Consider the following 15,744-nt stretch of genomic DNA (forward strand, 5'->3'; position numbering starts at 1 on the left):
ATCAATACAATACTAAAAGGAGGATATGAGCTCCATTGAGCCTATCCACGTAGGATCAGAAATTCAAACCAATCAAATTGTCTTAAGATGCCATGTCAGCTTAGTAAAAAAAATCTAACTTTACGATGGCGATTCCTTCTTCTTCTTCTACGCCTTTCCAATGTCTCTATCCAACTTCTGAGCGGTTCAAAGTTTTCTTCCATGATCTGCCATTAATTTGTCCTATTATTGATTTTTCAAAACAGTAGTATTAACATCACGAAACTCTCTCCTTCTTCTACTTTCTCACTCAATAGACAATAGTCTATATAAGATGGTTGCATCCAATAATATAAGTTTTCAAAAAAGTTCTATTGAGGGCAACCAAAACTCGGCTTCTGTCGATCTCAGAGATCCAACCCGAAAAACAAAGCTGCAGAGAGATTTCAAGCAAAGATTCACTGATATCTTCCTAGCTTGCTCTTCCACCTCTTCTGGTACGTATTTCCTGCTCTCCAATTTCTTCATTGCGGTCATTTCTCCACCTTCACCAATTGCGATCACGTTAAATAGGTTGATTTGGAAAGGGATCCCGCTGGTATTGAGGCAAAAGGTCTGCCAAGAAAGTCACGCCCGCAACACAGCGATAGAGAAATTGGAGTTTGATTTTATTCAGAGTCTCATTTTTTATTGTTCTTCAGGAAGATTGATTTACAATATTTGATTTTCACTTAATTTTCTAGGTTATATTGGTATTGTTTTTAGCTGGTTCTAAGCTCTGTTTCATGTTGTAATTTTATGTATTCTCAAAAGCGTTGTGAAAGAAAAAGCGTTATTTTTTAGCTGCTAGAGCTTCAAGAACAGAGAATCAAATATGGTTGGAATACTTTCTGAACCTAAAGAACCAACAGTTGGTATTAGAGAGATACACTACTTCCAATTCAATCCAGTCCACTTATATCTATAGTAATGGAGACAGGCACCGAGTAAGCAAAAGGAGCTCCAGAAAAGGTACCTAAAAACTGATTTTGTTTCACTGCACTTTAAATTTTAGTATTGTATTTTCTTTTCAATGATTTAACCTGTAAAACCTTTTACTTTTGATGATATTCAGATTCTTGATATGTGCAAGTGCAACACAAGAGCTGATCTGAGGAACAGAGTCCACTTAGCAATTGATAAGTACACTGAGCCTGGACTGAGGTCATTAGCTGTTGCAAGATGGCTCTACGTGAGAAAACCAAAAATAAGCTCTGGTGGTCCATGTGAATTCATTGGTCTGTTACCTTTGTTTGGTCTTCCGAAATATGATAATGCATACACCATTAGAAGAGCTTCAGACTTCGGTGTCAACATCCAGATGATCACTGGTTACTATCTGTGTATTTACTTCTCACTTTGGCTTTAATCTTATGCTGTATTGGTTTTCTTATAGGTGACAAACTTGCTATTTCCAAATAGACTCGACGTATGCTCGGTATGGGATGAAACATGTATCCATCAGCATCAGCTTCTCTACTTAGCAATCACAAAGACGAAAGCCTAGCTGCTGTTCCTGTTGAACAGTTGATTGAGACAGTTGATGGCCAACATCACAGCACTATTTCATAAAGATATGTTAACACAGTTGACAAGACCCAGTGCGTATAATTTCATAAAGATATGTTAACCACATGTCTACAAGTACTCTAAGTGTATAATATTTTTGCTATCAATGAGTATAATTTCATTATCTTTTTATCATCCCTTACTATTGTATCCTTCTTTGGTTTTGCTTTCAGATTCATCCAGCAAAAGCTAGGAGGTCCTTCAGTTTCTGATTACAAGAAGCTTCAATCTGAGAAGTCTGATCTTCAAATAAAGTACTATGAGTTTTTTGCTAAACATCAAGGAACGTTGAGAGAGGTATCCCGTCCTAACTTGAATATAAAAGTTTATTGGTACACCATATATAGTTGATTTGCACATGATTACACGCTTATGTAGTTCCTTATAGTGGCTCTACAATAACTTTCTCCACCACCCATAATCTTAAACATATTGATTCATCTTTGATAAACTGAAACTACTTGGGACCAATGATATCGAGTAGCTAACTCTCTCTGTAGCTAAGATTTGTCATGATTATTATTGATAGGAGCCCATAGAAAATGTTTAAATGTGTTTGGCATATTATATGTGTGATTAATGTTGCAGTTAGATGGAAGTGAAAAGCTTGCATTCTCGAAGAATTCCATAGCTCCGACCAGAAATTCATTAGCCAAGTGATGATTATGTTGTGAGAGAGGAAGTCACAACTCAGGGTTGAAGTCTTCCAGGAGATCAAAACTCTGCCTCTCTATGGTGACATAGTAAAGCTTCAGCTCATTCTTGCTGATCTTCTGCGCAACATTGTGAATCATGTCCCGTTTCCAGATAGTTGGGTAGGAATCAAGATCTCATCAAGCCACAAGCTTGCACACGAAAATGATCATATATCCATCTCCAGTTCAGGTATAAACGTCCACTGAAACATGCAACTCAACCATTTTCACAAAACAATGCAGCTGTTTTGCAGATTTTTGAGTGTTTTTAACTTGAGAGTTTGATGTTGTTTTAATGGTAGGATGATACATCCTGGAAATGATTTCTTTCAGAGATACTAAGTGATATGTTTGAGACATGAGATGGATGGGTCACGCCTGATGGCTTATGACTTAAGCAGATGAATGGTAGTGTGAGTTATGTTAGAGAAGACGAACGTTGTTTCTTTCAAGTGGATCTTCAAGTTAAGACAAGGTTAGGTGTTGCGACCATAGGAACAGAGGCTGGTTCAAGCATACAATAGAGATTCTGAGTTACAAAGGCATATATAAAATTTGACGATGGATTTAGAACTATGGATTTAACTTTTACTTATTTTAACGTTAAACCCATTATGGCCCAACAAAATATTGAACATAAATTTTGTTTCTCTTTTTCCAAACAAAGTAGAACTTTATTGATCTTTTAAAACACAAATTCATATTACAAGTTTGGAATAACCAAACAAAAACAATACCAATAGACAAAATTTTCGAAAAACATATTATTACATAAGTACATATATGTGCCTTTTACTGAAGTCGATAAAACAAGGGAATTTGACGATGCTTCACAAAATTAAAATTAACTTATTATAAACAGCTACAACTAAACAAACAAATCACTCCACAATATTTCCTATTACTTTATCAAAGTATTACAATAAAGGCAGACTCTATCTTATATCTCCCCTATAATTCAAACAAAAAGCTATATGTACTAAAACCTAAAATCAGCTAACTTATATCTCCCATTAAGGGATCCATCGCAGCAACATATACAGACCCTCCGGAATACGCATCACGACACACTGCGTAATTGTTTCAAAAGTCCGTGTAATTTCACCCATTTCTTACTGCAACGTCAACATTTCATGCGAACCTTTTAACTTGACGTCTAAGGAACCGTTTCTCTCTAATCCCAACTCTCACCGATTGTTAGGAAATTACATGAATCATTGTCAACAACCCCGCGCTTGAGAAATATGTTGGCCATCAACTTCCTCATTTTCACAGTATCAAATCAATATTGTATAGCCGTAAATTAATTATACAAATGGAATTATTTATCATTTGAAATAGACAATGCAAAAAGCCTGTATATATGTCAGTTTGTATATTTTGTAGAGAGGGCAAAAATTGAAAATGTAAAATCAATAATACTAAATACATAAAAAAGTTTTAAATTAAATGTAGATTTAACAATTTTTTATATGAAACAAAAGATTTTAGCTGAAACTTAAGAATATTGACTATTCATCACTTTTCGTTAATTTTAATAATAAATAAACAATAAAGAGTGTGGGGTTGATTGGTTGTTCTGTAGTTTTTGTTTTTGTTTTTACTTTAGAAAATAAGCTGTGAATTTTTTTGCTTCGGTTTTAATTGTTTTGCTATATATTTATTTTCAAAGCACTAAATAAAATCTTTAGAAAAGTTGATTTTGAAAACTAAAATATTACTTTTTTAAAAAAACTTTATACTGTATCTTTAATTTTTAAAAAAAATTAGAGAAAAATGGATGTCTAAAACATTTACCAACATTACCAATCAACCCTTGAGTTTATTAATTTCAAATTCGTTGGACAACATAATAAATTAATTTCCGTATTATTACTTATATTTTTGGTAGTCAATTTTGAAATAATATTTTGAAATAATATATATACATGCTTTTATAAAAAATAAACTAGCTAAGATTAATTAAAAATTATAAGAAAAAATTTAACCGGGCGTAGCCCGGGCAAAGACCCTAGTGTTTATAAATTTATAACTAGGAGTCTTCTTCGGTCATTACAATAACATGACTGAATTGGGATATCCTTTGTTAAAGAACATACTGCTGAACAACTTATATATTTTTATATCCACTAAAGTTATAAGAATATAATATAGGCTCAGCTCAGTTATTAAATATTTTAGAGACCAATGTAATGATATTAATAATAAAAATATATTATAAATAATGTATATAATATTTTAATGTATTACTAAAATACAAAAATAATTGTAAAGAAAATTGATAAAGATAAAATTAAAAACAATGTTTATATTTTTTATTTTTTTAGTTGAGACATTGAATGAAAGTTGTTAAATGCTTCAATACTAAAATAAGATCTTATTTCAAAAACACAATAGACATTATAACTATCTTTAAAAAAAATACTCATAGAAAGGCAGTCTTCAACATATAAACTTATGATAAATATTAGTTTATCAAGTTAAGAAATAACAAAGTAATAACCAAGTTATCACCATTTAATTTTTGGTGTTAATATATTATATAATTTTGGTTGAATTAGTAAAATATTTAAAATTTTCATAGAATTTTTGAAATTATAAAATTTATGATAAATAGAAATTTAATATATTTAAAATCATTCTTTGCGCGTAACGCAGCCAACAACTCTAATTATTATAATAATTTAATTTTAATGATTTTTGGTTAAGAATGAGCGTTGCTAATGGACGAGTGAAGCACGTGACTCTCACGCGCAACCAGTATCCCATTTGGCGTGTACGTGAGCGAGACTCGGTAAGTATTTAAACAACATTTTCACTCAAAGAATCATCATATAGCTTTGGTTGATGTGACCGACGCCGAATCGGTGCTTCGGCTCTGTAGCGCCAATTAGAAACAGCCACGTTGCTAATCAAATTCACATCAAACGTACGGTCTCGTTCGTAACGAGTCAGTCGCTAATGCATTTAGAAGCGGCGCTTTAATAGTTTATTTTTTACTGTTTTTTTAAAGATTTTGTAACCTTCCTTGCCATTAAAACTCTTTCTTCTTTGAATGGAAAAAATCTTTTCCTTTTATTTTCTTCTTCAATGTTTCGTTGAAATCATGTCTGTTAAATTGTGCAGCTGAGTCCAGGGTTCTTATCTGAGCTGTTTTTGTTATTCTATCTGACAAGTGATGCTGCTACTCTCTCTCTCTCTCTCTCTAACCTGTTTTTGTTTTTTTTATCTGTTCATGACTTGAGTCACTCCTCTGTTTGATTTTGTTTCTCTGATATTAGGGTTGTTCTTAATAAACTGTATATTGATTCAACAACCTGTGTAACCACACTCGTTTTGATATTAATTTAAGATTGCATAAACATTAAAAGTTTTGATTTTTTTTTTTTGGTTATTGAAATTGGATTTAGGCAGGTGGAGTTTTGATGAACATGGAAGCTGTTGTTACTGACAATGGAGTCAATCTCAAGCATAATGGTCTAATGGAAACTAAACCGGAGAAGGAGAAACCGGTTAAGCCAACAAGTTTGAGCAGTGGTTCAGACACAGAAGAAGAAGAAGAAGAGAGAAGTGTGGGATCTCTGAAGCGAGTGTCTAATAAAAAACGCAAACGGTCTATTGCTGATGAAGGTAGAGTGGCTAAGACCAAATCTTCAAGAGAGAAGAGACGCAAAGAAAAAATAAATGGTGATGAAAAGAAACTGAAGCAGAGAAGCTCTGTGAAAAGAAGAGCTAAAACGAAGAAAGAAGACAAGGAACGTGAACGTGAACAAGAACTGAAACTAGTTCCTTTCATCGAGCCAACAGATGCTGGTAACAGTTCTGACTCAGATTCTCATGTGAAAAACGAAAACTTCAAGGACTGCAGAAGCATGACAAGAAGTTTAAGGGTAACAACATTGTTCTTGCATTACCTGATAATTGTACTGTCTGAAATTCATTGTGTTCTTTCTTCCCTCCCTCTTTACACAGGCTGCTTTGGGAGAACTTGCGATTTGCCATCAATGCTCCAAAGGAGAAAGAAGATTTCTTTTCATTTGCACTTTTTGTGAAGAGAAGTTGTATTGTTTCCCATGTATCAAGAAATGGTATCCTCATTTGTCATATGATGATGTCATTGAGAAATGTCCTTTTTGCCGTGGAACTTGCAACTGTGACATATGCTTGCAGTCAAGTGGATTAATCGAGGTATAATGATTGCATTTATATGTTATTTTTTTTCCTTCTTATTAATAAGATTCACAAGATTGATATGTGTCTTCTTTGTCTTACAGACATCAAAGAGGAAGCTCGGTGATCACGAAAGATTCCATCACCTCCAGTACTTGATTGGATCAATGCTTCCTTTCCTGAAAATGTTATGCAAAGCGCAAGATGAAGAGATTGAAACCGAGGCAAAGATTCAAGGTATATATAGATCTTCTGCTACTATATTAACTAGGTAAAGAACCGGAACTCATTTTATAAAAATAAATATGCCATAATTTATAAATTTAATCTCTCTTATATAAACTGTTTACAATTGCTTTTGAAGAAATACATGTGTTACAAAATTATCTTACGTGCAAAACTATATTCATTTATTGAAAATGCTAAAAATCTATATTTTGTTTATATGTTTTGGTTGTAATAAAATTAGAAGTATATTATCTTTGGTACAAGCTAACATGTTGTTATGTTCTATATAGGACTAATGACTTCTCAAATTGATGTATCCGAGACTCTATGCTCAAACGAAGAGAGAGTCTTTTGGTAAGAGTTATGTGACAAATCTATATACCACTTGTTTTTTTATAACTGAAGTATCATTTGTGGTGATGCAGTAACCACTGTGCAACTTCAATCGTTGACTTGCATCGAAGCTGCCCAAAATGCTCTTATGAACTCTGTCTCAGCTGCTGCCAAGAGATCCGTGGAGGGCTGTTTTCAGAACGTCCGGAGTTGAAGTTGAATTTTGTTTATAGAGGCAGCAGATATATACATGGTGAAGATGCAGAACCAAGCTCATCTTCTGTTCTTGAGGATGAAGCTAATGATGATAAACCGTCTATTAAGTGGAATGCTGATGATAACGGGAGCATAGCGTGCGCTTCAAAAGACCTTGGCGGTTGCGGTGACTGTGTCTTGGAGCTGAAACGTATCTTACCGTTAACTCGGATGTCGGATTTGGAGAAAAGGGCAGAGACGTTCTTAGCTTCTTGCAGCGTCAAGTCTCTGACAGTGTCTAACTGCAGATGTGATTCTGATTTTGAGATGAGTACGATGAGGAAAGCAGCTTCGAGAAACAGTTCAAATGACAACAACCTCTACTCTCCTGATTCTTTCGACGTCCTGAAGCAAGAGGAGCTTCTGCATTTTCAAGATCACTGGCGCAAAGGCGAGCCAGTGATCGTCAGAAACGCGCTTAACAACGCAGCGGGTCTAAGCTGGGAGCCGAAGGTGATGTGGAGAGCGTTATGCGAGAATGTTGATTCAGCGATGTGTATAGATTCTTTAGCTAACTGTGAGGTGAAGATCAAAACTCGTGACTTCTTCGAAGGATACATCAAAGGGAGATCGTACGGTAACTTGTGGCCTGAGATGCTGAAGCTCAAAGACTGGCCTCCTTCGGACAAGTTTGATAACCTTTTGCCACGTCACTGCGATGAGTTCATCTCGGCGTTGCCTTTCCAAGAGTACAGTGATCCTAGATCCGGAGTTCTCAACATTGCTACTAAGCTTCCTGAAGGAGTTCTTAAACCTGATCTTGGTCCTAAGACGTACATTGCGTATGGGAATGCTGATGAGCTTGGAAGAGGGGACTCGGTCACTAAGCTTCATTGTGATATGTCAGATGCAGTAAATATTCTGATGCATACGGCTGAAGTTACACTAACTAAGGAGCAGCTCTCTGCAATAGAAGCTCTGAAGAAGAAACACAAGCAGCAAGATGGGAAGGAGCTTCAAGATCAGAATGATTTTGACAGAGGAGAGATTGTTACTGTTAGTGATGAAGATGGGTTTCATCATGATGAAGCAGGGAGTGCGCTTTGGGACATATTTAGAAGAGAAGATGTTCCAAAGCTTGAGGAGTATTTAAGAAAGCATTGCAAGGAGTTCAGACACACTTATTGTTCTCCTGTGACTAAGGTAATATTAATAAACGTTTTTTTTTCCAGAGTTTTGTGTTTATTTATTGGACTGATGAGGAGTGTTTTTGTTTAGGTTTATCATCCGATTCATGACCAAACGTTGTTCTTAACCGTTGAGCATAAGAGAAAACTCAAGGCCGAGTTTGGTTGGTGCTTGTGACTGTGAGAACTAATCACTTGTGAGTTGTTATGGACATTTTGTTCATATGTTTTTGTTTGTGTGTTTTAAGGGATTGAGCCATGGACATTTGTGCAAAAGGTGGGAGAAGCTGTGTTTATTCCTGCTGGTTGTCCTCATCAAGTTCGGAATCTCAAGGTTATTGTTTTATCCACTTACATTTTTCTCATAATATATTTACTAATAAAACTGACTCTTGTTGTTGTGGGTTATGGAACAGTCTTGCACAAAGGTAGCGGTTGACTTTGTGTCACCAGAGAACATACATGAGTGTCTACGTTTGACTGAAGAGTTTAGACAACTCCCTAAGAGCCATAAAGCCAGAGAAGACAAACTTGAGGTGATTATCATCAGTGGTTAATGGTTATTAATGTTCTTACTTGCTGTTGCTTACTGGTGTTTTACTCGTTTCTTTCTTTCTTTGTCATGTGAAACAGATAAAGAAGATGGTGATTTACGCTGTGGAACAATCCTTGAAGGAAATGGAGGCATTATTGCCAGATTTAAGCTAAAAGAAGCTTAAACTTTTGTTGTGACATGGTTCTCAAACCTTGTAATAGCAGGTCTTGTAGATTGTAAAGCTTTGGATGGGGGTCGATTGTAGTTTTCTTTTGATGTTATGGAAATGATTTCCCTTTTTTGGGTGTAACTTTTTGAACATGTTGAACTGGAAGCCATTCTTTTTTGGTATATGAAAATGGAAAGTTGCTAATGTACTTTTGCATTGTTTTGTGGTACTTGAGATTATATGATACTTGAACATCATGATAGTTGTGCTGTTGATGACATCTTTCAGTTTAAAAAAAAAAATGGTTTACTAGATTTATGAAGTTATTGTTTTGTGTCTGTTGGTTGGTGTGTTGTAAAATTTTGATTGTGTAATTTGAAAATTAAACATGTTGATGAATTTTTTCTTTGATTTTGACAATTAAATCATTTTTCTTAGAAGGATATCCGACACCTGGATATCCGCGAACCCCGGATCCGGATAAGGATAGTAAAATTATGGATCCGTCGAATAAGGATCCGGATCCGGATATCTTAAAATTGCCCGGATAACCGATCCGTCCCGGGCCTAATACTAGTAATATTTAGAATTGGACTAAAAATAGTCAAATCTTTTAAATAATAGTATTTCTGAGTATGTTGGTTGAATAACAATTTGTCATTAATATTAGACTTGTATTATACTGGGGTCCCACAGAACATTAAGACGCGTACGTGGACTATCTAATACGAGGACGTATAAAAGAAAAATCTACGCGACTCCCGTCTACCATCATATCGTCATCTCCTGTCTTCTTCTTCTTCTTATCTCTCAAATTCCAAAAATGTACTAACGCCAATTTTTTACAGTTTCGATCTCTCCTTCTGACTTCAAAACCCTAAAAACGATGTTGATCGGTGGGCGACGGTGAGTTGCTGATCGCAAATCTTCCTCCGTGAGGTACGATACAATGACGAGGAAACCGGCGTCGCGTCGCGGCGTCGTGTGGCTCGGGTGGAAGCTCGTCATCGCTTTCTCCGTCTCCCTATGCCTTCTCGCTCTCCTAAGGATCCAGTTACAGTACCGTTCCGTCGCGACATTGGCGCCGCCGCTCTCCGTCGCGCTCCGTGATTACTCCGGCGACCGTCCGAAGGTGGCTTTCCTCTTCTTAGCTCGGCGTGATCTCCCGCTTGATTTTCTGTGGGATAGTTTCTTCAAGGTTTGGGATTTTTAGGATAACGTATTTGATTTAGCTCGTGTCACTCTGTCAATGGCTGTTTTGTTTTCTAAATGTGGAAAGTTACTGTTTTTGGTGATTTTGGTAGGGTGTTGATCAGGCGAATTACTCTGTTTATGTACATTCAGTACCTGGTTTCGTGTTCAATGAAGAAACCACGAGATCGCAGTATTTCTATAACCGACAGTTGAACAATAGCATCAAGGTGAGTGTTGTTCATTATCAGTTTATATTATATGCCTGAGAATGTATCAGCAGAGAAAAGCCTTTTTGGTATTTATTAACTGTTTCTAGGGATTATAATTGATGAATCTAAACTTAGGGTGTCATGGTTATAGGTAATATGGGGAGAATCCAGCATGATTGCAGCTGAGAGATTGTTGTTTGCTTCTGCTTTAGAGGATCTGTCAAATCAAAGATTTGTTCTTCTCTCTGACAGGTCCGCTTCTCTGAGAATTATTAATCATCTAATGCTTTCCTTTGCTGGATTGCATTCCTTGGTTTATTCTCTTTACTGTATTTTGCATACGATTAGTCGGCACTACATGGTTAGTCAATTACAGTACCTCTTGGTTTTAGCTTTGAACTGCTAATGCAGAAGTGGACTTGTGCAGTACAGAACACACATACATATACTCATTTGTGTTCTCACACTCGTAGCATTTTTGCTTCTACTTTCTGTTTTGCAGATGTGCTCCGTTATATGACTTTGGCTATATATACAGATATGTTATCTCATCACCGAGGAGTTTTGTGGATAGGTGATTGCAATTCTGAACCTTTTGAGATTTCTCAGTACTTGTTAATATGTTAGTGGGTGCATTTGGCTTATATGGCCTGATAGCTGGTATATAAGAGGAGGTTTTTCAGATTTTGATGACTGTGTTTCTCTCTACTTACAGTTTTCTTCATACTAAAGAGACACGGTACAGTGTGAATATGTCTTCTGTCATACCTGAAGAGAAATGGCGTAAAGGTTCCCAGGTATCTTCATTATCTTGCTTTTGAAACGAACATTAGAGAATTAGTATCTTAAGCCTAGTTTCTTCTGGAAATTTTAAGCATCAGAGTGAGAGGGACAAGGGTTCAGCTCATGAATATTTTAATTTCATCCTTGTTTTATCTATTGCAGTGGATATCTGTGATCAGAAGTCATGCAGAGGTCATTGTTAATGATGGTATCGTATTCCCAGTTTTTAAGAAATTTTGCAAGGTAAAGATCATCAGGCTTTATGTAGATTCAGTTTCCGTTACTGCTTGCAATCACCATTAAGCGAAACCTCAGAGTATCTATTATTGTTTTTAACGTCACTCTTGATTCCTTTTTGACGAAGAAACAACAAATGATGAGGTGATTTCTCTTTCGATTTGCAGAGAGCTCCACCTTTAGGTTCTCAGGAGGCATGGTTGTTTTTTGTAAGTGATACTTCCACATTGACATTTCTTTTCATTGATAGCAGCAGCTTGGATTGTCAATTTATGTAGATAATATTTCTTTGTGTTGGTTTGAAATAAAGTTTCAGTGATGTCTATATAGTATATATTGAAGTCTATGACACTTCTCTCCGTTGATATGCGTATTTCTTTCTCAATTGAACTGATGTTTAAACCTGTGGCGTTTGATGTGAACTCAGAGACAGAACCGGCGTAACTGCATCCCTGATGAACACTATGTTCAAACATTGCTTACGGTAATAATCATTCTTAGAAACATCTCTCCCGTTTGTTGTTCCTTTTCTCCATCTAAAAAGTTTCGTATTAATTACGTTACTATACCATTTTTTAATTTCCAGATGTGTGGACTAGAGAATGAAATGGAACGAAGAACACTGACATATACTGTATGGAACGTTTCGGGTTCAAAATATGAAACCCAAACGTGGCATCCCGTCACTTTCACATTTGAAAACTCCGGCCCTGGGCAAATAAAGGAAATAAAGGTAACATTATATCTTTGTTTGTGATAAGCATCACAACCATTGGATCTATACTTTTGAGTAATCATTAATTCTTTTTTTCTTTTCTTGGAACAGAAAATAGACCATGTCTATTACGAGACTGAATCACGAACAGAATGGTGCAAGGCGGACTCGAAACCCGTCCCATGCTTTCTCTTTGCAAGGAAGTTCACTGAAGGAGCCGCAATGCGCCTTGTGAAGGAAGGACTAATAGGATCGTCCAAAAACATAACTTTATAAGTGATATATTTAACTCAGCAACAGTGTAAGCAAGTGTTTTACAAACTGAGAAAAGGGTGCGTATCTTCTAGGTCAAGCAACAGAGAGTTCACATAGATTAGGTAATAGCATTGATAACATCACTCATGAGGTCAAGCAACTACTTTCGAATTTTGTTTGGTAAACATTTTCTATTAATATGTCTGAAGAAACGGGCTTTGATTAACATTATGTCTTGCAACATATCATTCCACCAATAATAAAACAGCAGTTTATGTTTATTCTTCCTGGGAAACTGGTTTTGATGTTTTTAATCACAGTTTCAAAGTGTTTGCAAGCAGTTCATTTTTTCTTAGGATACTCTCTCGCCCCGAAGATCGTCGATCCTATTCTCACATTTGTGCTTCCCAATTCAATCTGCATATAGAAAAAATCAAGGGACAAAACTCTTTTAACATTTTGACCAGAACTCAGTGTTCTCAGTTCTGTACTTAATTGACAACATGGTGTTGATCAGAAACTTACGGCTAACTCAAAGTCACCAGACATCCCCATCGACAGCTCGCACTGCTCCTCAGGTATTCCCAGCGCCTCACACACTTCACTTCTGCATTTCGCAAGCATCTACAGATATAATAAGAAACAAAAGAGAGCTTCTTTTTGGTAAGTGTTCCCATGATATTACCAAACGTTTCTTTAGATTCCATTAAAATTATATAAACCTTGAAGTTCTCGGGGGTTGAAGTGTAATCAGCCATCCCTATCGTCATCAAACCAGAAAACTCGAGGTTCGAGCAGGCTTCCTTCACGTGCTTTGCTAGTCCTACGCATCCACAGGGCTCCACGCCGAATTTCGCTGTCATGTAAAGAAACGTAGAAATGGAAACATTTGAGTTGGATGCGAAGAAAAAGTTGGAGATTCTCAGATTCTTACACTCTTCGCCACTGGTATTCACTTGGACCAAGACCTTCAAAGGCTTTCTTCCGATGTTTCCAACCACACGATCAAGCATGTTTGCAATCTATGAAAGCAAATGAGATAACCAACGTTTGTCAGATGCGTGTTCCTGATGTTTCCTCCAGTGTGAGAGGCATAACAACTGAGAAACAAGTTACAAGGTTGCTTTCAAAGAGCCCTGAGGCTGAGCTAGTAATGTAACTGTGGTTAAGTTGGAGCTCCTCCAGTGTCAAAAACCCCGCAATGTCTTTGTATTTCTAGAAGATTATTATACGTTATGACCTTAACTAAACTCTCAATGCATCTCTACTCATACTCAACATCCACTAACCCACAACATTGCCATCCAATTATACAGAAAAGATTCAACAAACGATTGATCTCATTCTACATATTCCACTATCTACAGTCTTGTTACCTCCTTTAAGACCTCGAAAGAAGGCTACAAACCAATAAACTCTACTCCTAATATATAGAATATTTACCTTCTCATCGTCCACACTTTCCACCATCACAAGGTTAGGCACTCCAGCTGATCAAACAAGCAAACAAATCAAAGAATCAAGACCAGAACATATCAAACACATACATAGAAACTCAGCATTACACTCAAATTCAGACCAATTCAGTATAACCGAATAACAGAACTAACGTCTCAAAACCAATGAACCAACAACAACACTTACTTAGCAAAGGCTTCACTTTGTTACTCTGCAGATTCCCAATGAAATGCCATTCTATATCTTCAGGAAGCTTCAATTTCAAATCGCAAAAAACAAAAAAAAAAAGATCAGACTTTTTAAATCCAAATATTACCAAAAAGATTCAAACTTTCAAAACTGATTCGAACCTGTGGGGCCTTCTCAATGATCTCCTGCACGTAGTTCTCCCCAAAAGACCTCTGACCCGCGTCGTACACTTGCCGAATCAGAGAAACTGGCTTCGTCTTGCTCACCGCTACGACCCGTATCCGATCCGACGCGCGACCCGCTTTCTCCGCCGCCTTGTTCACCCGCTGAAACACCGATCGCAAAGCCGCCACGCCATCCATCGCCGCCGCTGACATGACCGGTTCCGCCACGTGTCCTGATGGCTCGTTCGTGTGCGTGTCTTTGTTTTCGAGATCGTTCATCGAAAGCTGATAGCTTCCTTTTTTCTTAATCACACTCTCTGGTCACAGTTTTGTGGAAGAGAATGACGTAGACGTGCATTATACGCTGCGTTTCGATGAAAGACAAATGAACGAAAATACTATAAAAATAAAAGTTAACCGCAGTAAATCGAAATTGGGACGCTATTACAGCCCTGACCTATACAGCGTAAATGTTTTTTTTACAGTGCAACTATATTTTCTTGTTACATAATTAAGTTTCCTTTATTGGTAAATGGTAGTGATTCCTACGAAAAATTTACTATAAATTGCGGGAAACAAAAAAAAAAGCGAATTATCAAAAGGAAAAAGGCAACAAGATATGCTAAATTCTTTTTATCCCAAACTTGTAGTATACAAAAAAAAGGAATGAAACAGAATAAAAGAGGGTGTGCGATCATGCTTTTGCCTTTTAAGGAAACATGTTCTAATGCTTTTAGAAGATTCTGTTCTCATTGCTTTGAACTCCACAAGTGACAGGAGCTTTGGCTCTCACTCTCCTCAACTCAAGTACCAAAAGATTCCACCCCCAACGCCAATAGCTCGGCCCGCTGAAACCGCCGTCACCGTTCCTGATAACCACAAATTGTTCGGTTTAGATCAGATCACTAGTCACAACTCACAAGTACTTAATTATTTTTTATCAAAATTGAATACAAAATCATATAGTAATAAGATGACCAAACATATATCATATGGTAATAATAGTAACCTTGCTTAGTTACCTGCGACTGCTCCAATGCGTTTATGCTTTATGAGGTTAGGATCTGCGAAATATATCAAAAAGATTCAATCTATATATAATAGCAAACATGATTTTGTCCTCCTATGAAATCAATCTTTATATAATAGCAAACATGATTTTGTCCTCCTATGAAATCATCATTTTTTAATAGGAAAAAAAAGTTTGATCCAATGGTCAGCATTTTTCATATTTTATGATCTAATGGATATAAAACACTCTTTCTATAGATGATGATGTCATCAATTTTTTTGGCAACTCTTCTATCAACAGACATCTATTTTAAACAACACATCATTTTAAGAGACACAATGACAACTCTTCTTTCAACCGTCATCTATTTGAAACAACACATCTTTTTAAAAGACCCAAATAATACATTTTCATCTAAACAACACATCC

At 36.3% G+C, this 15,744-nt stretch overlaps 3 protein-coding genes, 1 long non-coding RNA gene and 1 pseudogene across 11 annotated transcripts; 3 read left to right on the forward strand and 2 right to left on the reverse strand.

Annotated features, from left to right (window-relative positions):
- The first annotated feature begins 140 nt into the window (after nucleotides 1-140).
- On the forward strand, nucleotides 141-2,933 carry LOC106320550. Of its 7 annotated transcripts, none has more exons than XR_001265864.1 (7): nucleotides 141-476; nucleotides 553-990; nucleotides 1,094-1,361; nucleotides 1,441-1,673; nucleotides 1,761-1,884; nucleotides 2,176-2,472; nucleotides 2,585-2,933. It is a non-coding gene; the product is annotated as an uncharacterized LOC106320550 (long non-coding RNA). The 7 variants fall into 7 exon arrangements; XR_001265860.1 differs by having other exon boundaries at nucleotides 1,094-1,349; nucleotides 1,415-1,673; XR_001265865.1 differs by having other exon boundaries at nucleotides 1,094-1,349.
- Nucleotides 2,934-5,229: 2,296 nt separating this feature from the next.
- LOC106320549 (lysine-specific demethylase JMJ25) lies at nucleotides 5,230-9,303 on the forward strand. 2 transcript variants are annotated; one of them, XM_013758936.1, is made up of 10 exons: nucleotides 5,230-5,457; nucleotides 5,697-6,172; nucleotides 6,255-6,470; nucleotides 6,557-6,689; nucleotides 6,971-7,034; nucleotides 7,106-8,411; nucleotides 8,487-8,559; nucleotides 8,644-8,729; nucleotides 8,812-8,931; nucleotides 9,029-9,303. In XM_013758936.1, exons 2-10 carry the CDS (start codon nucleotides 5,708-5,710, stop codon nucleotides 9,101-9,103), a joined length of 2,538 nt encoding a protein of 845 aa, XP_013614390.1. In that variant the 5' UTR covers nucleotides 5,230-5,457; nucleotides 5,697-5,707; the 3' UTR covers nucleotides 9,104-9,303. The 2 variants fall into 2 exon arrangements, with proteins under 2 accessions (XP_013614390.1, XP_013614389.1); XM_013758935.1 differs by having other exon boundaries at nucleotides 5,231-5,457; nucleotides 5,693-6,172.
- A 571-nt stretch (nucleotides 9,304-9,874) lies between these two features.
- On the forward strand, nucleotides 9,875-12,773 carry LOC106320556. Its single transcript, XM_013758940.1, has 10 exons — nucleotides 9,875-10,297; nucleotides 10,404-10,520; nucleotides 10,654-10,754; nucleotides 11,005-11,076; nucleotides 11,218-11,299; nucleotides 11,448-11,528; nucleotides 11,690-11,731; nucleotides 11,950-12,006; nucleotides 12,109-12,255; nucleotides 12,349-12,773. The coding sequence occupies exons 1-10, from the start codon at nucleotides 10,049-10,051 to the stop codon at nucleotides 12,511-12,513; spliced, it is 1,113 nt and encodes a 370-aa protein (XP_013614394.1). The 5' UTR covers nucleotides 9,875-10,048; the 3' UTR covers nucleotides 12,514-12,773.
- On the reverse strand, nucleotides 12,693-14,649 carry LOC106320557 (proline synthase co-transcribed bacterial homolog protein). The gene is made up of 7 exons (XM_013758941.1): nucleotides 14,301-14,649; nucleotides 14,137-14,203; nucleotides 13,936-13,982; nucleotides 13,427-13,514; nucleotides 13,215-13,348; nucleotides 13,018-13,116; nucleotides 12,693-12,909 (listed from the first exon to the last, which is right to left on the reverse strand). Exons 1-7 carry the CDS (start codon nucleotides 14,580-14,582, stop codon nucleotides 12,835-12,837), a joined length of 792 nt encoding a protein of 263 aa, XP_013614395.1. The 5' UTR covers nucleotides 14,583-14,649; the 3' UTR covers nucleotides 12,693-12,834.
- A 387-nt stretch (nucleotides 14,650-15,036) lies between these two features.
- The window catches only part of LOC106320552, a 6,533-nt pseudogene continuing 5,825 nt past the window's right edge, over nucleotides 15,037-15,744 (reverse strand).

The sequence above is a fragment of the Brassica oleracea genome, unplaced genomic scaffold (assembly GCF_000695525.1).
Source record: "Brassica oleracea var. oleracea cultivar TO1000 unplaced genomic scaffold, BOL UnpScaffold00957, whole genome shotgun sequence".
NCBI classification, from domain to species: domain Eukaryota; kingdom Viridiplantae; phylum Streptophyta; class Magnoliopsida; order Brassicales; family Brassicaceae; genus Brassica; species Brassica oleracea.